This window comes from Anopheles gambiae, chromosome 3 (genome assembly GCF_943734735.2).
Source record: "Anopheles gambiae chromosome 3, idAnoGambNW_F1_1, whole genome shotgun sequence".
Classification (NCBI taxonomy): Eukaryota; Metazoa; Arthropoda; class Insecta; order Diptera; family Culicidae; genus Anopheles; species Anopheles gambiae.
The window spans coordinates 48,461,338-48,486,355 of record NC_064602.1 but is presented as its reverse complement, the minus strand read 5'-3'; the positions used below and the strand labels follow the sequence as shown (position 1 = coordinate 48,486,355).

At 41.4% G+C, this 25,018-nt stretch overlaps 3 protein-coding genes across 10 annotated transcripts; 1 reads left to right on the top strand and 2 right to left on the bottom strand.

Moving 5' to 3' along the window:
• The first annotated feature begins 1,850 nt into the window (after nt 1–1,850).
• Nucleotides 1,851–10,964, top strand: LOC1279555 (cytoplasmic protein NCK1). 4 transcript variants are annotated; one of them, XM_061654739.1, is made up of 6 exons: nt 1,851–2,039; nt 4,751–5,099; nt 5,175–5,495; nt 5,687–6,023; nt 6,114–6,435; nt 6,536–10,964. In XM_061654739.1, exons 2-6 carry the CDS (start codon nt 5,078–5,080, stop codon nt 6,743–6,745), a joined length of 1,212 nt encoding a protein of 403 aa, XP_061510723.1. In that variant the 5' UTR covers nt 1,851–2,039; nt 4,751–5,077; the 3' UTR covers nt 6,746–10,964. The 4 variants fall into 4 exon arrangements, with proteins under 4 accessions (XP_061510723.1, XP_061510721.1, XP_061510722.1 ...); XM_061654737.1 differs by having other exon boundaries at nt 1,904–2,424; XM_061654738.1 differs by having other exon boundaries at nt 1,910–2,772.
• A 170-nt stretch (nt 10,965–11,134) lies between these two features.
• On the bottom strand, nt 11,135–13,693 carry LOC1279554 (arrestin homolog). 2 transcript variants are annotated; one of them, XM_319289.4, is made up of 4 exons: nt 13,295–13,692; nt 12,109–12,919; nt 11,889–12,018; nt 11,135–11,796 (listed from the first exon to the last, which is right to left on the bottom strand). In XM_319289.4, the coding sequence occupies exons 1-4, from the start codon at nt 13,401–13,403 to the stop codon at nt 11,695–11,697; spliced, it is 1,152 nt and encodes a 383-aa protein (XP_319289.2). In that variant the 5' UTR covers nt 13,404–13,692; the 3' UTR covers nt 11,135–11,694. The 2 variants fall into 2 exon arrangements, with proteins under 2 accessions (XP_319289.2, XP_061510725.1); XM_061654741.1 differs by having other exon boundaries at nt 11,135–12,018; nt 13,295–13,693.
• A 7,035-nt stretch (nt 13,694–20,728) lies between these two features.
• On the bottom strand, nt 20,729–24,729 carry LOC1279553 (protein croquemort). 4 transcript variants are annotated; one of them, XM_319288.4, is made up of 6 exons: nt 24,575–24,729; nt 23,020–23,299; nt 22,641–22,946; nt 21,731–22,536; nt 21,559–21,649; nt 20,729–21,489 (listed from the first exon to the last, which is right to left on the bottom strand). In XM_319288.4, exons 2-6 carry the CDS (start codon nt 23,143–23,145, stop codon nt 21,340–21,342), a joined length of 1,479 nt encoding a protein of 492 aa, XP_319288.3. In that variant the 5' UTR covers nt 23,146–23,299; nt 24,575–24,729; the 3' UTR covers nt 20,729–21,339. The 4 variants fall into 4 exon arrangements, with proteins under 4 accessions (XP_319288.3, XP_061510020.1, XP_061510019.1 ...); XM_061654036.1 differs by having other exon boundaries at nt 24,468–24,639; XM_061654035.1 differs by lacking the exon at nt 24,575–24,729 and adding an exon at nt 23,896–24,149.
• Nucleotides 24,730–25,018: the final 289 nt, after the last annotated feature.

Below are 25,018 nucleotides of genomic sequence, written 5' to 3'. Positions count from 1 at the left end.
TAGGGCTGTTTAACGAAAAATCGTTCCGATGTCGTACTTTGTGGCTGATTAAGAGATAGACGGTACTTTGCGGAACTATGGAGCTTTTTAACAGGCACATGGTACTCTTTGGAACTTTGCGGCTGATTAGCACTATGTGTAGGGTTCATGATGGAACTTGAAGGCTTGTTAAGAAAGAGTACTGAACTTGGTGGAACTTTATAGCTTTTTAATGCATGACATCGGTACAAGGCGGCTCTTGTCAAAGTGTCAAAGACGGACGCCGGCAATAATCTCATTGCTGCTGCACAAGTTAGATTCGTTAATTGAAGAATGAATATTGAGTGAAGTGATTGTGAATTATCAGTAAATTGTGTAAAATTTTGTGTAATTCATCAATACAAAGGATTTAAAAATATACATATGTGTTTAAACGAAACAAATCTTGTTGTTTATTTCATCGATGACGCTTGCTTGAAAATAAAACACAAAGAAAAATAATCCCTGGCATCGTGGCATAAGGAAGCTGCTTAGGCGCTGTTTGAAAGACCCACATAGAACTTTGATGCTGTTTATCTACTGCAAAAGGCGAATTAGAGCAGCGATCTTTAGCGTGCCAAAATGAGCTGCTTAAGCAATTCTGGCTATTTGGGATGTTTGTACAGGCGGTCCCCGAGATACACGGTACCTCTTATACGCGGATTCGGAGATACGCGGATTTCTAAATTTGACAATTCTTTGAGCAAATTGTACTGATTTGACACATCAATTGCAAATTGCCAAATAATTTCCGTTTTGATCGAATGTTAAAAACTATTTAAAACCCAAGTGCCACAAATCCACTAAACGACCACTAAACGGCTTCTAAACGACTTAAGTTCTCTACCTAAACGGAATATAAAAAGACTTCGTTTAGCAGACGGCAAACGACTCATGCATTCTAAAAATAGCAAAAAAGCTGGTGGCGCCATCTTTTTGTGGGATACCCAACCAGTTCAGCTTCCTTGCTTGGAGGAGAGCTTTCTCATTTCCTCTGTACTGTTGTATGGTTTCGCATTGAAGTTATGAATCGCTAGAACTAGAACGGCGATACGCTTGTTTAAATACTAAACTCCAACGCAAACCACCAGCACTGAAGGAAGTGAGATTTGAGTAATGGTCGTTGGTGTTGGTACCCACGTATCTGACCACACGACCATTCATGTAGATTTTTGCTCGGAAAGTTATAAGGCTATTTAGGTCATGATAAGATGAAACTTGTCGAAACACATTGCAAGAAAAGGATAGCAATATAATGATGAGTTGTAATACGCCATCTATTGATCAAACCAATGAAGCTGTGGAGCTTTCTTTTTTTTCTATGGATATTCAATTTTCCAGTCGTTTAAGCTTAATCTGTGGCGCTTGGGAAAGGTTTAAAATAGTTATATTCAGTCAGAATATTATCAAATAATTCATAAAGTGACTAAAACCACCCCTTACTTGCAAAATTACACGAACATTAGTGATATTTTAGCTGGAAATCACGAGATTCGACTTACGCGGAAATTCGAGATACGCGGTATTTTGCGGCCGTTTTCGGTCCCCATTAACCGTGTATCTCGGGGACCGCCTGTACATGGGTTTGACAGCAGGTGGAATTCCGCGGCCGCAAAATTCCGGTCCGTGTATTATCGGTCTCAAATGTTTGTTTTTCTTTTTAAGTTTTTTTTTACAGTTAAAGGACATACATACAATAATAAATACATTATAAGGTTAAAAAAGAAACAAATATTTTTCGGCCATTCTTTCTCGCATTTCTCCTACGAAAACTGAACAGAACAGCAGGAATGTCACACTGTCAGCAATTCGTCACTCACAAACGTCAGATGATACTTCGAAGTTCGCACGCACAGTTGTGATGTACCAACCCAGTTTTTACAAACTTCACGTCTCGATATCGGACAACTGCTCGAATAGCCTGGTGTAGAATTTTAGTCAGAAAAAGACTGAAAATATATCGGGTGTAAAACATAGGAAAATTCACATTTCCACGTGCCAGGGAGCTTGATTTTTCCACGGTAAACACACTGCGCGGGTGTGGCTGCTGCGAAACCTGCCGGTGCGACAGTGTCTACAAGATACAGCTCTGTGTCTGGTTTCGGGTGCCCTGGAATAGCTAGAGAGTGTAGGCCAGCACCACACAATCGGTAAAATCGTGTTCGGTGTGCGGTCATCATCGTCACGCCAGTCCCTGGAACTTTCTTGGTATTTCGGGGGTGTCGGCACCAACGGGGGTGTGCTAGTGAATGGATGTGACAACGAATGTGCTAATCGATGCAATGGTAAAGTGAACAGGAACGGCTTTTTAGCTCAGAAAATTAGTTCCAGAACCCGTACCCGGACGTAGTGTGAAGTGCAGGGGTGCAAAACATCGCCGACAGCGTAATTGGCAATGAGTTATTGGTACGTAGCATCATCTTCTGTCACGACACAATGCATTTAGGGTTATCATCGCTGTTGGTTTTTGGAATGCAATCGGAAATGTGTGATTTATGTGCGAAAGTTTTGTAAATGGAATAACGCCTGAAGTGGACGGAGGTTGCGTTTGTTTCCTGGTAGCCAAGGGTGGCTCAAGCACAAGCAGATGTGTAATAGTGTGTATATTTGTTTGAGAGAGAGTGTGTGTGTGTGCGTGTATGAATCTAGTTTGCATACAGAGGCAACTGTGTTAACGACAGCAGCGACGAACTGAACGGTGGTAGCTCGGAGTAAAAAGGACGACTGGTCGGCTAGAGCCGCACAAATGTGTAGGTGTGTGCAAGTGCGAGTATGTATGTATACATTGGTGTATGTGTGTGCACGCGTGCGATGTTTTAACATCGTCCCGACGTATCCTTTGCGTGTGGGTTTGTTCGAGTTGTTTGAGTGTGTTAGATGGGCGGATACAGTTTTCCTTGCTGGTTGTTGTTGTTGTTGTTGGAGCGTGTCCTTTGCACTTTGCACTCGTGGTGTCTCTGTTGCAAAGTGCGGTGCGTATACTAAGGTTATTATTCTGGCTGTCGCTGCCGATTTCCCGGCTTTCTCGCAATGTGGAAAGAACCGAACGTTGGGCGGTTTGGGTAGATGTGTGTGACAGCTTTCTACTGAAACCCAAACCCCCTTCCTCGCTCCCCCATGGCCGAAACATCGCCGGCCAAAGAAGGTACCTTTGTTTTGTTTTCGCTATCATTTCTGAATTGGATGTTTCTGCTAGTAGTGTAACTACTGCATCACGCTCCCGGGAATCCGAGAGGGCTTTCATTTCAAGGAGTTACCCCCTTTTATCCGATGATGGATAGGCATGCAACGGTGCAGTAGCAGTGCCTTATCATTTTTTACCAGCTGAACAATGCTTCTCGAAAGCTCTTCTTTCTTTTAAATTCATCCGATGTAGAGATATGGTTGAGCTCTGTGGCGGTACACTTTCCCGAACGTGCGCGTGTGTCTGTCTGGAAGCAATTTATCAATTCATCAACCGACGGGTAAAGAAAACAAACCAAGCAACCAACCCCCAAGGCCTACACGATTTGCTGGTGGTGGTCTTTCTTTGCACGCTACCCAGGAAAACCCAACGTAAGGAAAATGCGTGCATATGAAGCTCCACAGCGTCGTGCGTGAGTGCGGGCGTGCTGTATGTGCGATTTTTGCGTTTTGCTCATCATGGTTCGTGCACGATGCGATGCTCGCATATACCAGGACTGCGATGAATTGTGGTGTGCTAAGTATATGATGAGTGGTTGCGTTTTCATTTATGGCAGCATTTTTGTTTTATTAGTAATGACCATCTACCATTTTGGCGACAGATGTTGCACTAACCTACTAGCCTAATTTGCATTTATCACACGTTATGTTTAACGATGAGTATGACTAATAGTATTTTATTTGATCCGGTTTGAACGACCAGATCGTGCGTAAGAAAAATAAAAAAGAAAGTTAATCTATAATAATTGAATGACTTGATTTCTTTCTTGAACGCATCTTATACGATCTTAAAAGATCATACATTCTTAGCAAAAAAAAAATCCTAACACGTTGATTATACGTAAACATTTGAAATATTTCAATAGAGTTTGAACCATACTGTCGGTGAAAAAAAGCTATTGATGTAACTAAATGTTGTATCTATATTTGTGCGAAGCTCAACATAGCCAGCGCTTTTTAAGGCAGTTTAACTTTTTTTTACTGGCCACTTGTGATGAACGGGGCACCTACGATGTAAGCTCTGGAAATCAGTACGGCGGCCGGCCTTCACTTGATTCTCAGAATGGTCGTGGTAACCTTTTTCTCTACTTCATTGTTTACGAGAGAAACGCGTCTGTGAGCCCAGCAGCAGCTAACCCTCGACGAATATGTTTAGGTCCAGGGAGACCTTCAGACATTGATCGTAGCGTGTACGATCGCCAGCTGAGCGGATTTGTAGTAAAATAGCCCCGGGCTTTGATGGTTACGTTTTCGACCCAACCGGAAGGCGTGGGTGAATATGGTAACAAACGTTACCAAAATTGAACCAAAAATGTGTTCAGCTTCGCGACAAGGCTTGATAATATAAATTACGTGATTATTTTAATATTATTTGTTTTGCCGTTCCAAATAGCCCAGTTAACATAAAGTTTATAGATGGTCCTAGGTAATACAGTCAAATTTCCAAATTTCTACACATATGGCTAGGAAATAATACGTCATTTGCCCATTTATTGTGTAACAAACTTGCAAACTTAATCACGGTTTTGACATATTTTTTTTCATTTAGGTCCTGAAGTGCTACGAAACTTTGGTACAATGAACGTAGCACGTTAAGCCACGGTGATACTTAAACAAGCTAACAACTCAAAAACACAAAAATAGTGTCTGAAATTTAGTTTCGGCTGTTACGGATACGTAACGATCAAATAAGAGTGGATCAAGCATTAGCACAACAAGGGGGGAAGAAAAGCACTGACAACCCCTATTGATCCTTCGGTGGATCGTTTAGTCATTAATTTAAGAAGATCTGCATCCATAAAAGAGGAACAACCTACGACACTTTTAGCAGCACCAATACTAGACTCCAAACTGAAGCAAATCAAATCGCGGTATAATGGCGGGAAGCATTAAGCAAGGTACATACTGCGTGAAAAAATTGCACCAATGATAAAGATTTATGAACCAGTATTCTAATCCTTCTGTTTTTTTAGAGGATGTCTGCTACGTGGTAGCAAAGTACGATTATGAGGCACAGGGTGCCCAGGAGCTAGATCTGAGGAAAAACGATCGTTATCTTCTGCTGGACGACAGCAAGCACTGGTGGAGGGTGCAGAATACACGCAATCAGTCGGGTTACGTGCCGAGTAACTACGTTAAGAAGGAGAAAAAATCTGTCTCACTGTTCGACAGCTTCAAGAAGAAGGTTAAAAAGGGTTCCGGCAGCAAAACGCTTCCGAACTGCTCGCCTTCCAGACAGGTCGATAGTCCCACAATGAGCCGAAGATTACCACCGGACCCTTCGGAGGCTATTGGTAAGGAAATTGTGCGAATATGTTTGCAGATTTGCACGCTACAATTGATTTTATTTACAAATTCTAATCGTTCATTTTTCTTTTTTCTGGGACACATCATCAACATCTTCTACTTCGTGCATGTGCGCTGTCTGGCTGTATCGATGCTATAATGGTGTCTACCGGACAAATGTACTATTACCATTCTATAGCCTCTACCCCGATAGGTACTGCCATAGTGAAGTATAACTACCAAGCTCAACAGCAGGATGAGCTGTCGTTGACAAAGGGAACACGAATACTGATCCTGGAGAAATCAAACGACGGCTGGTGGCGTGGCCAGAGCGGCTCAGCGACCGGCTGGTTTCCTAGCAACTACACGACGGAAGAGAACGAAGACGATACACTGCATACATACGCGATGGCAGAAAACGTGCTTGATATTGTTGTGGCGCTATACTCATTCAATTCTAACAACGATACCGAGCTATCGTTTGAAAAGGGCGATCGATTGGAAATTCTTGATCGACCAGCGGCTGATCCCGAATGGTAAGAATGAACATTACAATTTAGCCACCTCACAAATATTTAAATTGAATTTAAAAAATAATAACCAACTACTTGTTGTCTGTTTTACAGGTATAAAGCCCGAAATAATAATGGCCAGATAGGGCTCGTACCGCGTAACTATTTACAGGAACTGTCTGAATACTTAGCTCAACCATTTCGGAGCAATGGAAGCGGCCCGGATTCGTTAGACCGACGGCCTAACGATGCGCAATCGAATAACAACAATTCCAACACGAACAACAGCAACAACAACAACTCTCAGCAACCAGAAAGACCCCATCTGACAGGGAAAAGCTGGTACTACGGTGCTATTACTCGAAGTCAATGTGATACGGTGCTAAACTCTCACGGACATGATGGAGATTACTTGATTCGCGATAGTGAAACGAACGTAAGTGGTTTTACCCTTTTTTCCGTCGATTCCAAAGAAACTCATCAAGCAGAATGGTATGTTTAGAAACGGTGGATCTAATCAATGCTTTGTATTACAGCTGGGTGACTATTCCGTTTCGCTAAAAGCTCCTGGACGCAACAAGCACTTCCGCGTGCACGTCGAAGGTAATATGTACTGCATCGGGCAGCGCAAATTTCACACACTGGATCAACTAGTGGACCATTACCAAAGAGCCCCCATTTACACTAACAAGCAAGGCGAAAAACTGTATCTTGTTCGACCATTGCCGAAAGCAAATGGTACCTAAAACTGCGAGCAAATGGAAAAGTCTCCTGGAGATGCTAGTAAGCATATTATGGTCAAATTTGCCACGTATTGGGGGTGTGAGGTAAAACAGTGGACAAAGATGACCCATCATCATAGCATTACAAAGACGTGTGCGGTAAAAAGTGCAAGTGGATAAGATAATTCGATGCGCAACGTTCGATAGGTTAATGTCGCAATTTTTTTACTCAACTCGGTTGCCTGATTCCCGATTTGTTTTTAAATCATGTTCGTGTTCATGATCGTGGCGGTATTGAAATGAAGTTGTCTGTTTTATTTTATGCTTTGCAAGTAGTCTTCTGTTTCAATGATTTTATTTGTTTGTAGCCGTTTTTATGCTTGTGTGAATTTTAGTTTTCATGTGTTTGCGAATTTTAGTGTATCGCCTTTTTAAACTCAACATGCGCTGTGTGGTGCACTCGCGAGAGGATTAAATGAAGAGTTTATTTTTCAACCGTGTGTATATTTTTTTGTAACATCGAATCTTACGACCATTGGGATCATTAGAAATGATCTCATTGGTGTACAATTTTGTAGCAAACCACGACACATTGCAACAAATCGGTGAATTATGAGCTCTTCGAATTGCTAGCTCGATATAATGATAATTATAACCGTAGTAATTTATTTCAAAGCAGCTAAGCTTTAGTAAAACAGTAGTTTTTTTCTTCTTCTTTTGCTCTGGCTAACCTAGGATTGGCCGGAATGTATTGTGTGAAAATAATTTTAAAATATAAGACAATTTTTCGGTTAAAAATATTCTGAGCGAGCGTTGTTCTGACGTACTGCAAAAATAATTTTGAAGTTATTTTTAGCATTCCGCAAATGCGTGAGAGATCGAACACCGACTAAGAAAGGAAGACGAAAAAAAAAAATGCTTCAATCATGAGTAGACGAAAAATAGACGGTTTCTTTGGCTTGCGTCTATTCAATGAGACTAAATTAAAAGGAATTCTGCTATGTAAACATAGTTCAAATGACAACCAAAGGGGTGAATATTTTAAACCATTCATTATACAATTATGGGTACGTGTACGAGAACCGTACTTAGATCCTTACAACATGGTGTAACGTCCCCATGGCAATTTAAAGTCGTGAGGAATTGCTACATCGGTCCATCCTCAAGAGTAACGCAACGACGCATATGCAATTGTAGGCATTTATTTTGTTTCTGTTTAGTAGATTCCGTACTTCCCACAGTCAGAATACGTGTGAGCGTCTACGATACATAGATTTACATTGGAAAAGATGCAAATCAAGCCAATAAAGGATTAAACTAAGAAATAGTAGTACATCTATTTCGTGCATCTATTTGTGTTGATGAATCACCTATCAGGGCAATGGATCAGATTAGCAAGGTACTTTCACTTTGTGTCTCAGAGCTCGTTTCATTTTTGTTTTGTGCTTACGACAACAAGGGAACAGTCAAAAACGTGGAAATGAGTGTTGATTTCCAGACACCGATGTGTACTCTTACACCATAACATAAATCCGGCCACTAGAAATGTTGATCTGATTGATAAATCATGCACACCAAGTTAAATACCACGAAACACCCCTTGCACCATTAAAGCGTGCTGCAGAGCAGTATTTTCAAATGATCGATTCGGTGGAAAAGGAGCTACATTGCATGCAATGGTGCTGTTGTTTCTGTTTCAGTTTGGTCGCGCTTTCAATAGCAGACACAGTGGTTCGCCTTTTACCCGTTTTAATCCGAATGCAACTATCATAAATATGTAAACCAATGTGGCAGCATTGTATCTATACCCATACTCATTCGTGTACAGAAGAAGTAATAACGAAATATGCTTTGGGGTAAGGTTTCCTCCTCCATACCATTTAGCATTCTCATTCCTTGCTTACACCGCTAAACGTATCGTTAAAGAAACGTATTCGTAACCTTGCTAATATAGTCGATTCATGATATGCATGATTAAGGGGGCGATCAGCAACGTGCTAAGGAACGGAAGAAGAAGATAAAAAACACATCGCTCAACACGGTAGTTGGGTACGCCAAGAATGGTACTGCGATGATGGTCTGATAATTTTATACAAGGTAGCACGATGTGATGGAATTAGTAATTTTGATACTTCCTTTTTATAACGACGAAGGAAAAGCAATTGATTTGGTCATAAAAGAAAGACACACACGCACATCGACATATGATGCTTTCAACGGCCACAGACTGTCTAAACGTTTCGCCGTAAGATACGCGTGTCTAGCGTATAGTATAAGCGTAAATTGGTGTTGTGAAGTTATCTACCCTTTCCTCTTTCCAACTCATGGGGAACTTGTCACTGCTACCTTTATTGAAGGGGGTTGGAGTTTGCGGTTCCATACTTTTGTTCAAATTGGCTGAACTCCTCCATACACTACCAAACGGCTTTGTTTTACACCAAATTCACAGTGAAGATAAAGAGCTCGTTTCTAACATTGAGTCACAACTTATGGTGATGTGATCTACATTAGCATTCATTCATCGCAAAAGCATTAATGTAAACAAATTCGATCCTTCTACGTTGCTTGCGCGACTGTGACAGTATGCATTAAGCGCCTGTGAAGTGCGAGCCTATCGACAGATTTTGGTAAAGTGTGTATTGAAGTGTGTGAAAAAAGTAATGGAAAACTAAAACTGGAAGAGCTCGTAATATCGAACCATTGGCACTAATTTTCTGCGAGGTAAAGATGGATGGAGCGAACGAATCGACGTTATACATATAGCTAAAAACTACCTACTTCTTACATCACATACCCACGATGCGGAGTGTAATAGGTGTACGAAAATAGAATAATAATAATAAAAGTAATAATAATAATCGAATTTCGCGGACATGCCTTTGGGGACGTAAGGTGATTGTATTGCAGGATACACGAAATGGGCTGCTAAGTGCCATTTTAAAAGAGATTTAGTCCCTAACAGCACGTAACACGAAGCAAACTTGCAAAGAAGAGCGAAACAAACGGCGATAGAAGTATAGAGAGAAAGAGTGATAGAGGGAGAGAGAGAGATAAAGAGAGACCGAGCAACAGAGAACAAAAAGTAATCTGGTAGCATTTGGAAACACATTAGCTCTGTTAACTGCTTTATGTTTTACTGGATATTAATTTCGCTTGAAAAGTCTATTGGACAAGCCCGTATGCAAGATAATGCGGACGAAATAGTGTCGCCGCATAAGTTTGAAGTTTATCAATATAAAACACACACACACAACAACACAAATATCAGCAAGCGAAGTTAGCTATGTTTCTGTACGGCAACTGCTGATATAATTGCTGACCCTAGGGTAAGAGGACAAGAGTAGTGAAATTGTAGAAAATAATTTTCGCTAGAAACAATCCCCGCTAATCGAATCTCTTCCAATCGAAGCCAATCCTCTTCAATTGAATGTACGTATGTGTGTGTGTGTGTTGCAAACAATTCCTCACCCCAGCTATGATCATCAAGATGTTGAACGAGAACCTCTTCCAGGATAAGAAAACTCCCCGTTAAAATCATAAATATATGCTATTCTTTGCTACTTCACATTCATCATACGCGTTTAAGACAGCATTATGTTAAGTAAGCGTTAGCAAACACACATACCGAGAGCGAGAAGCGATCGAGAACGAGCAAAACACGGGACTCATCGCCAATAAAATCATTGAAGACAGGGAACATTGGGCGAGCAGGCAATTGAGCAGCGCAAGAGATAATTAGCCGCAGAACCAGGCGTCGCGGTTTAACGATAGAAATGAAAAATGAATCATCCTAATACCAAAATATACAAGTAATATAGAATACGATAAATAATAAAGTAAAACAGGAAATAATTGCAAATATTCGTGGCCGGTGAACAATTGTGAACAAATAAGAAAAGAAAAGACTCTTCACAAGCGTAGATACGTAGCGCGGCGGAGCGGTGCTGTGAAGGGTTGGACCGAAATGATTTGGACCGAATAGGTGTGTATACCCGGGTGCGTGTGTACTGTACTTCCTTTGTAATTGAAATAGTAGCGCCGGACGGGTCGTTTTAGATCAATATACGCCTCCCCACAACTCAATGACACACAGACTGGAACCGAGTGAACTAGGGAAAGTATATGCATGGTAAAAGGAGTATAGGGCGTGAACAGATGAGAATATTGTATATCGTGAAGAAGAGATAAAAAAAAACTAAGTCATCGCAATAAAGGTAAGATCCATGAAATCTAGAAACAAGAAGTATTCAAAAATGTCTTATTATTTCGACTGCCTCCGTATGTTGTTTTCCTCTACTAAATCCACGTTAGGGGAAGTAGTGTAATCGTTCAACGGTAGGGGTACGAATGAAGGGTGGTAAAAAGACCTGTGATGGGATTCCTCTGCACTAATAAGTCAAGTCAACCGAACGCTTTTGGATGTGTTCAAACCAATGTTCTTATTTTTGTTTTGTTTTATTCAATCATTTGATGTACATAACTCGTTCAACAACATTCAGCTAGGCATTTGGTAGCAGTTACAAAATAACACTGAATTTCAATAGGGTCCTTGCGCTCAGAAGGATTCTATGAAAAGTATATACCAAAGTGGCCGGATTGGTTGAAGGTAGTGAAGACGATTTCTAATTTGTATGTTTTTAAAAGGTACATTGTCGAGCGGAAGGTGTCAGAACAGAACAGTTACCGCTCGCTGGGGAACGTGTGTTACGTCTTTAGTTTTGGTAATCGTCGTCATTGATACACGTGACTTTCTCTCCATCTTTATCTTCCTTTTCTACCATCGTTCTATTGCTTAGGATGAAAAAGACGGGGAAGTGAGATCGATCGTCGTAGGTCGTTTGCGTTCGGTTGTATGATCCATTTTTTAAGTTTTCCATTTTTTTTCCTGTTTTTTATGCTTAGTAGTAGTAGTTCGTTCGTCGTGTTAGCCCATGCCTGGGGTAGTAGGTAGCATTTCCAAACCGTTGCGTCGTCTATTCAAAGTCAACTGATGCCTGCTGGTCGATTGTATCCTGTCGGAAAGTTTCTACGTCGGCCTGGCTGTCGGCATGGATGACCTTAGCCTTGGTGCCGGGCTGTTTGGTGGGCGTTGTAGAAAGAAGGAAAAAAATGAACATTCGTCGTATTTGTCGTGTATACAAAATAATTTGAGTTGAAATAATTTTACCTTTGGGTGCATCAGCACAAATGGAAGTTCCGCCGACAGCTCGCCGCCGAGTGCGCCGAGGAAAAGCTTAACCTTTACGGCATATGATATGATAACGCCGAAAGCATCTCGCTGATCCGGTTGAGCCAAGCTACAGAAAGGAAATGGAAGAATTGTTGGTTGCATAAGTATTGTTGGTACACAATACTGAAGGGAAAACATTTATTACGCTGGTACTTACAGGGTTGTCGAGGCCAAACACTGATCCTGACGCTTGATCTGACCGTCCAGGGCGATGCCACGTCGCTGCTTGTTCGAGGACAGCAGCGGCGTGAGGTACATAACCTTCTGCAGACTGGAGCCGGGCTGAATTGGGCAACCCTCGCTAGTCTCCAGCGATGCCACTGTGTTGCGGTAGCTACCATTCTGGAACAGCACCACATCCACACCCTGCTGGACCATGGCCTTAATCTTCTTGACCATTTTGTTCGAGTTGTTGCGGATGCAGATGTTGACGCCTATTCGCTCCCCGTGCAGGTACAGCTGCTTGTCTAGTGTGACCTCGAGCTCCAGCTCTCCCGGGCTTAGCATAAAGTCCTTGCGCACCAGCGTGCACGGCTGCTGGCCCTGCTTGGTCGGTGCGAACTGGATCTTGCGTATGCCGAGCGTAACGGTGCTGCGACGGTGCGTACGATCGGTTTCCGACTCACCGGCAAAGATCTTCACGTAGTACGACACACCGCACGGGTCTCCGTTATCATCTTCGCCCTGCTGCAGCGTGACCGAAGACGGGGCATTCGGCGAGATGTTGAACGTGAACGGGATGGCGTTCGAACCCAGCTTCTTCAGCAGTCGCTCCTGGAGCTTGGTCTGCTCCTTGTCCGACTTTTCCGGACGCGGGTAGATCTGTTCGGAAGCGAGGCATAACTCCTTCTGGAAGTTTAGTCCCATCACCTCGTCCTCTTCGCGGCCGTAGCGGAAACTGCAGACAATCTGACCGAATACCTTACGGTTGTCACGAATGTACTCATCATCGAGGACGACGATACCATCTAATGGGCGAGAGAAACAGTGCTATTTCAATCACTTTAATATCACAGCGCATTTGTATTGGCTTAACATTTAAATTAAATGAAAATTTTCAATTACACTTAACCGATAAATCTGATTTATCTAACGCATCTAATTGCAATTTAAAATAAAGGAACAGAGCTTGGCTTCGGCGTGTAATACACCTGGGTATTGTAAACCTATAAAATATCCTTAATATGAACATGACATGATTGCTTTGATGATGGTTTCTTGGTAACGGTTTTGTAACGATGAGGCCGAAGAAGCCTCCTTTGCATAACGTATCTCCCGAGGGAGGCAGACAGGGGGATGCATAGCGTTTCTAGCCACCAAACATGCAAACTTTGAATACACACCGATCGGTTCAACGCCGGAAACGTGGTCTACAAAGTCACGCTTGCCCATGTACAGCGTAACCTTTCCATTAGGGGCGCACTTCTTGAAGACTTTGAAATTGTAAACCATTTTGATGTATTTTCTGTTTTCCACAAAATTGATACACAAAGGCACACACGCGCACAACGGTTTACAGGTACAGGTATACGATATCACACTTTCACTGCTAGATTTTGCACAGGATGTTGTTTGTTAGCTCGGTTGATTTCACAAGAAAGTTTTTTCGATGGGAATGAAGCTTTTTTTGTAGATTTTGTTTTTTAGGTATGAAATAATGCTTATGATTCGTGTCACCACCAGTGGAGGGATCACAACCGTCGTTCCTGTCGATGAACGCAAACTGAATTAGATACCGTGGGTTCGGCGCCATTTATACGCTTTTTCCGCACGTTCCCTTCAGGACGGTGTTGCGTCGCACACATTGCTGCTGATCCAATTACGCGTGGTCCGAATCCTGCCATTCGCCGGTCAGCTCCGTTCGGCATGCGTCCATCGATCGGTCACAGCCGTTGTTGCTGTACCTGTTGTGCGTCGGTTTGGTGTCTTGGTGTGCTCGTGATTCAGGCAGCAGGCTATGAGCGGCCACACGTCTTTTGCGCTCCGTTGGACACGAGCGTACGAACAAGAAGTGCTTCTTACAATTGGTAGGTGGAACGTTTTCCCTCCCGGGATGTTTTTTTTTCGTTCTGCTTTTTTGGCGAAAAGCCCCCAAATATGGATGAGTATATGCATGAAATGTGCAACGGACACTCGTGGCATTCGGCAACATTTTTTGGCGGTAAACAGCACGTGTCAAGGTTTTTGTTTTTGTGCAAAGCATGTGTTGGGCATGTTCGGGGTTTGGGAATAATTACTTGGAGAAAGCAGGATCTCCATAGAGGATCCGCTTCCCCGACATTCTTTTTCTCTGGCCGTTAACCGTGAGTATAGTTTGATAGTAAAACAGTGTTTAAATCACACCGCACATTGCCTATGACACAAACAAGATGGATCAAAATGTGTGCCCCGAGTTAGCTCGGTTGATGCCTGTTAAAGGAGGCGCTTGGTGTTTCGTAACAAGGGACAAGAAGTCAAGCTCAATAAATGTTGCGGCGCATCATGCCTATTATTGACACATTTACGATCGTTTTGGGTTCCTTTTTTTGTAATGAAGTCTGTAGAAACTACGAACCGTAAGCAAATGTTCGTTGAAAGTGACATTGGATTAGACTGGATGGCGATGATTCGGCTCCCTCTTCCCATCAATTAGGGTAATGTGATCAGATCGATTTTCCTTGGTCCTTGGTAGCAGTGGCCATTTGGGTCTACGCTACTGCCAACATCTATCCACGTACGGCGGAAACACGTGACCGAGCGGCACGACCAACTGACTGCCAGACGGTACTGCTGTGAGGTAGGTTTGTGGATTGAATTGTGCTTGCGTTTGCTCTTTAAGGTGGACGGATGCCGGACGATTACTTCGTGACGGCTGGCGTAGGGTTTCCTGTTGACAGGCTTTACGCAAGGCTGGAAAGGATCGTTTTGTGTGTTTTGTTTTCGCCCCTTTTTTTTGATTGATTTCCCAGCAGCGATGCAACAGCCGGGCGTATGTTGCTTGTAAGAAACTGACCATGAACTTTAATAAAAATGTGTGTTTTGAGAAACGGCACTTGCTAAACATTGACGACTTGCATGCGTAAGTACGTCGAAGGTGCTGATTGGATTTGGTGCTCTTGAAAGTGGCATATTTTTATGATACTATGTGTCTCTAACCAGTGCAAAATTAGGTCAAACAGGTTAGGTTGCATAACATGCAGTCATAATGCAGTAAAAAAAATATAATAAAATGTTTTTGTTACAAATTAAAAGCTGTTAGGTTTAATTACAACAATGTGCCTTCCGCTTGATTCCGTTGTTGATAGGTTTTTATTGATAAGAATCATTTGATATACAGAGAGAAATTTAAGATCCTGTTCTGCTACGATCGATTTGTGTAATATAATGAAATATTTTGACAATCCGTACAAAAGTACAGAATATAATTTTTTAAACAATTTTTTTCTTGATTCAAATTATGAATATTTAAGGTATGTTTTGTATATAAAATTGAAAATCAATGGAAATTTAAATAGAAATCGAGCAACGTGAAAAACAAAACCGTATGAGGATTTCTAATGTTCATTAAATGGAAGTTATCGTAAGAATTCCAATTCCGTACATTTTTGATGCCATATTTCGTACAGCATTTGTTAGGAACATGGCAGTTTAAAATTTAAACATTAAATTTAACGGCACATGAGTTAATTTGCGGCTCTTCTCACTATGAACATTCTTCTCATTACAGATGGTATCCAACATTATCTAGTCGTTCCATCGTTCTATTTTTATCCTTTTATGCTTCACAAATGTGCACTATAAACCTTTCTTTCACTTTTTCTTCCTTTTTCACGATCTTAAGGCCGGGATACATTATACGTACTCGCTAGAGTAATTTCGATTTCCACTAGCGCATCTGGAAGCAGCTGGTGGAGGATTTTTTGGTAATTGAACGGAATGGTCGTGCCGGATCTCGTGCCGGAAATCAAGTAAGTTATCATCGTTTTTTGTCACGAAAATGGATGAAATGCATCCAGAAAATGTGTATCTACCTTTTACAAAACTTTTCTCGTCCGTTTTAAGAAAAAAAAATATGAAAAAATAACATATTGTACGAAACGGCTTCAAATTATTTGGCAAATTGGAAATCGACCAAATAGGAAACAGCTTTCAAACGCAAAACAACGGTTTACAATGCTCTACCTTTCAGAAATATAATGGTAGTGGCACACGATTCATCCTTACTGGTATGTGATTCAACCGTAGCAGTACGCATTCGATCGTAGTGGCATGCGATTCGAAGCAGGCGATTCTCGATTCGATGCAAACGGCAGGAGACTCGAACGTAGCTGGAAAAGGTGTATCCGCTTAATTTTTACGCTAATTCTTATGAAACACAAAACTGCTCGGATCGGGTCGTCAAGCTGCGGAGTCGGTTACTGAACCGAAGCAGGCATTGTATCGGTTCCAGGTGTGGAACAGGTTTACGATTCGTTCCACATCCGGAACAGGTTCAAGGATAGTAAAACGACCGGTGTGTGGTCAGCATCAATTCCAGGACCGGTGTTAATTTCGTGATGGATTTCATGACCATGGCCTACATACACAATTACAACAAATGTCTTATAAACTATGGACTTCTAAAATTAGACGTAATGCAGTCTCGTATGACACTTGTACATTTCGGGACACAAAAGGACAAGTCAATAAAATTTGAATATATACTAAAATTCTTAGACATCAATAATAACGGATCCCTAGCAGATTGAAGATCCTTGCAGCCTCAAGATTCATAATCAAAAATCGTATGCTAATTACATCCGCCGTATCCAGATATCCATTCGGGCTTGTCCAAAACCATTTTGGAACTTCATGGACCGTATGAAGAAACGTCATGCATTACACTTGATGATCGACTATTTACTGACACGCGGGAAATATGTAATGGTTTTGTCATTACAGTTTGTATGAGTTTGTGATTGATTACCAGGTCGCTATGGCTTCGTGATCGGTTCTAGGACAGGTATGGCTTTAGAATCGGTTTTAAGGTCGTGATGGGTCTATTATTGGTTGCAGGATCGGTAGTTCCAGGACCGTTATGGATTAGTGATTCGTTCCAGGACTGATATGGGTTTATGCTCAGTTCCAAGATCGATATGAATTCATTATCAGTTCTAGGACCGGCATGGGTTTGTAATCTTTTCCAGGAACGGTATTGATTAAGAATCAATTCCTGGAATGTTATGGGTTTTTGTATCTATCCTAGAAACAGTATAGGTTCAGCATCAGTATCAGAAACATTTTGTGTTCAATATCGGACTGGATTAGTTTACAGGATTTGTTACAGAACCGCTATGGGTTTTAAAGAGTTCTGAACTCGCTAATTGTTTTATTAAGACTAGCTATTACTTCATACTATTACAGCCTGATGTGATCGGCTATAGTGCTTAAGTCTACAACACTTCTTTTCAACCGCAGACTTCCATCGTGCTCGTAAGAGATTGTTAAGACATATACCTTTAACATCCTTTAACCTTTAACAAATTCAAGATAATTTGCGATTGTCTGCATCATTATGCACCTGTTTTCCAACATCTGGTGCAGTTCCTCTCAGCCTTAATTCAGTGCCTTCAGACGCTCGCGAAGAACATGTACATACTAAGGGTCCTTGGACGTCAAACGTTCGTCGCAGTCCATCATCTTCTTTTAGTCCAGTGGTTCCACCAGGTTCTCTTTATCACGAGCAAACACGATCATTTTCGCATGCTTTTTCTGTGTGCTCCACACATCAAGAGTAAAGTTAACCAAGATGTGAACGAGAGGACGATGTCTTTGGACGGCACGCCTCACTTCAGCCAAACTTACATAGGCTCACTTTCCTTTCTGATTCCCTGTCGCAATCGTTTCACCATTCATCAACAGGATCATCTATTTTTCTTAAAAGAGCACTTTCATTCCAGGCTGCGTCAGCTTCTTGATGAACAAGAGGTTTTTCCGAAGAGTTGGGACGGACAGGAACAAAATCTGCGCTCATGAGAACATCACGGTTGCTCATGCTGCTAATGACTCTTGTTTCCTTGGTCACGAGGGATTCTGGATTCTTCGGTACATCGATGTACATTGGTTGGTTCAAGATTTTCACTGATGAACAATACTGCTTCAAACTAATCATTTGGACACTGGCACTTGATTTCAGCATCCAGAAATGAGCTTTCTTACATTGCTCAGAACTTCACAGTTTAATTTAAATTGTAAATATTAAATTGGACGAATTGTTTGAATTTAAAACGATGTAAAATGGTCAATACCCATTCAATACCCGTTTTTTCATTATTCGTGATAATAATAAAATACCGAGAAGCCAGATGGTTACGATAAAGATTCATAGCGACGATGGCAAATAAGAACAAACATATGATTAAGGTAATAAAAATCGATGCATCCGATAAGAATCGATACATAAATAATTAAACTTACAACATATTCAAAACGTTGACGCAGCTGAACAAGCTTTGAATCAAGATAAAAGGTTTATAACACATTTAGCATATGACGATTGATCCATTCGAACACCTGCATGCAGAACAACAAACATATTCACCTTTAAAAACTACATTAAGGGTATACGTTAAAAAAAAGATAACGCCAAAAAAAAAAGTGACGCTTAAGCGAGTTCAAAATGAATCGCGGTAAAAATGTCCATGCGAGGTAAAGGACAGGCTAATGCGGTAAATTTACATATCGGTTCTCGCGTAAAACAAAAAAATACGATACAGGCAAAATAAGGGTAAAATCCCGCAAAACGGGGTTGAGTAGAAAGTAAGATAGAATATAAGAATAATTTCGAATTGTAATAAACACTTACAATTAGATCGTAAACGAGAAAGATCCAAGCCGTTGCATTTGTCACCTAGCAACTGGTTATTGATCATCTCATACGTCACTTCGGATTCGGGTAGGTTTTCCAAGGGGGTGATAGGTTTCTGGCAGGGTTACCCTTATGGCCGAGCAGACATTGTGTTTTCTAGCTTCGATTCGGGCATTCAAAGTTGCCAAACTAGGTCCTTAATTCAGCAGTTGCGCAACGATGTCCTTTCCTTCAATTTAAAGTCAGCAATCTGGATCCTTCTATCCATCTACCTTCCCGAGGACATCTTGGCGAATGTATTTTTAAGAGCTTCCCAAAATTCCTTTGCCGTGGACTGCTCTTGAATGCATGGCAAGTATTACTCGGAGATGAAACTCACCAGCAGGGACATGCCCTTTGCCTCCATTTCTTCAAACTTGGCCATCTCACTAACCGCTGCTAGAATATCCTACACTATTGCGTCCCATACTTTCGAAGCTTTCATATATATATACAGTAGAACGTCGATTATCCGGGTAGCTCGGGACCGGACGGTTGCCGGTTAATCGATTTGCACGGATAATGGTCCAAGAAATGTCATTTTCATATAAAAATTATTATATTACTAGTTTTTGATTAGTTTTATGATTAATCCAACTTGAATAAATCGATTAATCGTTATTAAAATAATATTTTAATCAATAACTACAGGTTTAACAACTGTTCATGAACAAAACTGAATTTCGAAAATACCTTTAGACACCTCACAGCTACACAAAAATCTGGTTGCCCACTTGACTATCGCTGCAAATGTTCGCTGTACGTTTAAACAGCTGTCACATTTATGCGCACGGTTAAGCCGCCCGCCGGTTAATCCGCCCCCGGATAATCGACGTTCTACTGTATATACAGCGAACCCTCTCTTATTTGACACCTCTCCAATTTGAAAAACCTCTCTTATTTGAACATTTTGCACAGTCCCTTGATTTCCAGTACATTTTTGTTCCTCTAATTTGGAAAACCTCTGAAATCTGTGTCCCTCTTATTTGTGTATGGTGTTGCCATGGTTATTGAATGATGTATGCTCAAATTGGCAATCCTGTTCGCAGTTTCCTATAGCAACAGTTAAGGCTGCATACTAAATGTTCTGTCTCTTTCTTGTTTGGATGGACCTTTCATTCACTTTCCACCTCTGTAATTTGAAAACCCCTCTTATTCGACAGTCCCATCGCCTCTCAAATAAGAGAGGGTTCACTGTATATATCTCAACGCGAAACTTCCAAGTGTCGTAGCCTATTCCAGAAAACTGCGGGATTCCGTGATTCCATTCCTCTTCTTTCTGCTTTTCTACGCCGATAACCTAAAGAGGTCCGAGCTCGCTGATTGTTTTATTAAGACTAACTATTACTTCATACAATTACAGTCTACTGTGATCGGCAAAGCATAAAACAATTTTTATTCTAAACACTTAGTTATTCCAACTGAAATTCATCGCAATGGCTTTGCTTAATAGCCTCCATGGCAACCATGCCGATGTTACTTTCTGCCAAAGCACAACCTCATTGGTTGGAGACGACCGAACTATTGAGGTGCCAACTAGTGAACAACCCAACTAAAAAATAGCCAATCAGTGAGGTTATACTGTATTTCATAGAACGTTCACACATTTTTACTCTTGGCCTATTTATTAGGCTCTTCATGTGGAACTCTACGGATAATTTTTGTAGGATTCGGCTCTTTTGGTCGAAAAGTAATACGCGATTGCTAGATCTGCTACAGGTTCAGAATCGGTAACAGAACCGGTATGGGTTTAGGATCAGTTTCACTCAGTTTCCCGATAATAGTTCAGAATCAAGCTCTCTTTATGTGCTCCGTGAACGGCACAATAAAATATAGAAATAATAAGAATTGGGTAAGCTTCACGGATAACCGATTGATGGTAATAGGGTTAATACAAAATAAAAGTATGCAGTTTTTACGTTTTAAACTTTTTTTTTGTTTATTAGAGTCTAATTTTACATAATAAAAAAAAACACACGTTCACCAAGTAAAATATATTTTATGTACTTTTTGTAAATATACAAAACCTGTCTTCAGATTAGAATGCCTATTCTTAAGATTCTAATTCATTTTTACTCTTTGTTATCGGTTTTATATACAACTCGATCGTAAATTACTACATTTCTCGTAATTCTCAGTCTATATTATGCAGCAAAGGAATCCAATCGGTAACGAAACACGCTTTTGATTGAGCAATTTTAGTACAATTATAAAGATGCTAGTGCCTATAGAAACTACTGCAACCACAATAGTATTTAGTCTAACTCAGACAAAATTGAAATAACTAATTTATCCGTGCATTCGGATATTTTTTTATCTTTTTTTTGGCACTTCTTAAGAACTGAGTAAAAGTGAGGCAAGAAAAAAGTTGTAAAAATGAAGCTCAAATTAAAAGAGTATTACACGCATTACTAACGAAACAAAATATGTCTTTCCGCATCTTCTTTGGAATTGCCCAATTGGTTTATCACTTTAAGGCACTTTTGCTGGATATTTTTTGTTTGCGTCGATGCTTTTAACACGTTAATTTTGTAGCTCTTCGTAAGGAACTACCTCTGCGCTTTGGGACCATTTTTTGATACTGCAGAATAGGAATACGGACGTCATGATAATACCGATAGAGCCAAAGAAGACCGCCACGTAGATGCCGAGCGACGGTAGTGCCAGTGCAAGCTGTGACAAATAATTCAATGTGGATATTAAGACAGCAAACTAAGTCACGCAAAACCAAAAACACCTTACCTTCGCCTGTTCTGCCAGCTCTTGCGTCAGGGTTGCACGTTGTCGGAACCAGATCATCGGTACCATTACGTCCGGTACATGCTCGTAGAAACTGTATGGTAGATATAAAAAAAAACAAGTGTTAACATTTATCTGATTCACGATTATCGATGGCTAACATGGTGCACCATACCTAAACCCTTTTATCGGCTGCAAGTGCTCATTGATCTGCAGCTGGGCACGAACGTCCAACGGAATGCCAGTCGATGGCTCGATTGCCATGTAAAACTCGTGCTCCGTTTGATTTGGCCGCAGTCCCGTTACAGCAGTTTGGTAGCTTTCATCGGCCAGATAAAAGTGCGGAAACGATACGAACGTTGGCGATCCATATTTGCAGGCGGAAGCATTAAACACACCCGGCTTAAGGTCAGGGCATTGGGTGGGATTGGAGTTGCACCAGCAGCTAGCCTCGGGGTATTTTACACCGTTGTCGAAAACACGATCGTCGCCAACGTACTTCGTGCCCTGTATGTTGTACAGCGAAACTTGTTCCCTGCCTTGCAGCGTAATGGAACGGCAAATGTCCGATGGGAAGAGTGTAATGTTTGCCGGAACATTGCTAGAGGCTGGCCAAAGCTCGCCGGACGTACCGTACACTTCGCCGCACTTTCCCCGGTACATGCCGGTGTTGGGTGAACCGTTCCACTGCGTTAGGAAGCCCATGCTTTCCAGCCGATCCGCACCCGTTCTCATCGTGAAGGTGCCGTCAAACGTGTCGCTCAGATTACGCCCAACAAACCAGCCAAACTTATCAAACGGTATGTTCAGTGATGTGCTATTGATAGTCTTCAGCAGATCTAGCAGTGGATCTTTAACGCCTTCGAACAGCAGCTCGCGCACTGGTTTGTTTTTCCACAGCAACGAACCATCCGTTTTAAGGAATATATTTATTAGTGGTCTAAGCAGGGGATATGTATTGCGTAAAAAATGTGCAGCATTCTGGAAAGAGGCACGAAACAAATAGATTACGTTGGGTAATTTATATTTGATGATTAAATGTGCAAAAATGGTTGAAAATAGCTTTCCGCCTACTTATTACTTACCAAGGTGATAACGTTCAAATTTGTAACTTGATCATCCAGTGTGCCTTTCGATAGCTCCGGTACAAAATGCCACGTCCTGCGCTGCTCATATGTTACCGTACTGTTAGCGTTCCAGACTAGGTTGACACGTTCGTGAACCTCGGAAAACGTATACGGTCCCATCTCTACAAAGTGTGGCTTTGTACCGTTCTTCGTCTTTACGTCATCCGGATTAGTCCAGTTAAAGAAATATACCTCCAGATACATGGGTATAGGTGTCCGAATCCAGTTGTCATAGTTCGACGATCCATTTTTAATGACCAGTTTCTATAGATTGTAGAACGGCAAAACAGAACGCAATCAGAAACAGTATGCAAATTGGGTTGAGTAGCGAACCTACATTGTGCAGCACCTGCTCGGACAGGGATGGCCAAAGCACGCCTAGTGTAATCGCTAGCAAGATTAGAAAGGACGAACATCCTAGTGATATAAACTTTTTCTGAAAGTCTGTACATGGTGAACACATTGTAGTTTGCAGCTGAGGGCAATACTTTTTTTTGGGTAGATTGCGTTATAACGCCTCTATATTGCTTTGGTATTTTATGGCCGCTGTCCTTGTGGCGGTAGGTTTTGGTGTCGTCACGCGCACTGTTGTCTCTCTTATCAGCTCATCCAGTGTGCTGCGGGGAAAAGATAAATATTATGAAACGATGGAAATGGATGAACAATGGTTGGTGAAAGTGGAAAGGCCATTGTCAAAACCGGTGAGCAAAACGGTCATTATGTCATGAGTTTTCATGACTTTTTGCAATGAGTCACAGACGCACGCCAAAGCGGAAACAAAGAATCACTCTCAGTGCCGATTTCCTCTCCTTTGTACCTTATCGCTAAGTCACCCTTACTTTTATCATAAATGTGTCAGCTCAAGCTGTTCGACATGAGTGTGTGGCGCTGCTGCACATGATAAAAACCCGTTTTATTCAGCATCAAACGATACTCATTAGGTTATGGGATGCAAAATGTGATGTGATTACATATTGCTACTACGTACAGCACGTTACACGCTGCGCAGAGTACTACTGCTTACTTTCAAGCAATAAACGAACAAAGCACAAAATGGATTTGTGTTGCAATATCGCATTTATGCAATTTGTCGCATGTTTTCGGTTGATAATTGAATTAAACTTTTAAATTCTCTTACAACCTTTTCCACAATGCTTTTCGTGCCCACGCCGCGAAGAACGTCACACCACTGACTCATCGAAGCCTACTTTACCGGTAATCGCATCGCATGACTCTAGAGGACGCGGACAGGTTGAGACGGGCAGTTACAGCATTGCAAACGACCTTGCTGGAACGTAAAACTTTAGCGTTAGAGAAACTGAGCGCTCAAGCACAGAGCCACATTACGTGTGGCTGTGTGATGCAAGTTCGAGATCGCATCACTCTGCCGCCGTCTCCGATACGGCTCAATCTACGTTAGACAAGCAGTATCATCGAAGCTTTGCATTGCCGGATGAATGTTTGAAGGCTACGGTTAGAAATTGATTACGGTGAAGAGCATACAGTTTCACTGATAACCAATGTTTGTATTTGCGCGTCGGTGCCCCATACATGCCTTGACCTGAGCGAGACACAGTGCTGCCGTTTTAGATTATTTGCGTCACTAGGAGCAAATGCACTTTAGTTGATATTTATCTGGAGTGCTTTTATAAAATCGACTTAGAAATGAGAGCTTGGAGCTGCTTGGAACGGAGATTTAAATTTGGTTTCATAAGCTATGGCTTCAATCGCCCACACCCTTTCCGTGCGAACTCACTTATTTATCGTGCACTTTCACTAGCTTACCTATCGATACATTATATTGCTTGGTAGGTATCTTTTTCACATGGGTTTAAGAAAGAGATTGCTGTTGTATTTAACAAGGGACACAATATGCAACACTAAAAATTTACCTTTATTTTCACCCGCTACACAATGATTCCACCACTTTGCCTACGCCACTCAAATGAAAACAAAGCGAAACGTCCAAGGAAATAAATATTGTTGCCTGTCAAACCGTTCCACGGTGTCAGAGATGTCAAACTTTATTTTAATATTGTTATTTACAAGAACCTTTTTCCTCGAATATATCACAACGATTAATAGTTATCTTGCCATATCTGTAAAAAGTAAAAATGCATCCTTTTTATTTTTTGTAAATTTATCCTGCAATGTGTGTTGAGTAATCAATTGCAATTAACTGTAATCAGTTAGTGCCACCTATTTTGATCCACACGTTTGGCACCCCTGGCTGACAAATAGAAATCCCAGAGGGCATTTTTCAAATTATTTGGCGCAGGAAGGAACTCCATATCCAAACCGACACAAGTGCATTAAATGACGTCTAAAGGGGGTGT

Coding starts and splice junctions, on each gene's coding strand:
- LOC1279554 (XM_061654741.1), bottom strand. CDS start 13,403: ATGGTTTACAATTTCAAAGTCTTCAAGAAGTGCGCCCCTAATGGAAAG. Junction 12,920..13,294: donor TTCCGGCGTTGAACCGATCG/GTGTGTATTCAA, acceptor CTCGCCCATTAG/ATGGTATCGTCGTCCTCGAT. Junction 12,019..12,108: donor TGTTTGGCCTCGACAACCCT/GTAAGTACCAGC, acceptor TCCTTTCTGTAG/CTTGGCTCAACCGGATCAGC.
- LOC1279553 (XM_319288.4), bottom strand. CDS start 23,145: ATGTGTTCACCATGTACAGACTTTCAGAAAAAGTTTATATCACTAGGA. Junction 22,537..22,640: donor ATTTGAACGTTATCACCTTG/GTAAGTAATAAG, acceptor GCCTCTTTCCAG/AATGCTGCACATTTTTTACG. Junction 21,650..21,730: donor CAGCCGATAAAAGGGTTTAG/GTATGGTGCACC, acceptor TCTACCATACAG/TTTCTACGAGCATGTACCGG.
- LOC1279555 (XM_061654739.1), top strand. CDS start 5,078: ATGGCGGGAAGCATTAAGCAAG. Junction 5,496..5,686: donor GGACCCTTCGGAGGCTATTG/GTAAGGAAATTG, acceptor ACCATTCTATAG/CCTCTACCCCGATAGGTACT. Junction 6,436..6,535: donor TTCGCGATAGTGAAACGAAC/GTAAGTGGTTTT, acceptor TTTGTATTACAG/CTGGGTGACTATTCCGTTTC.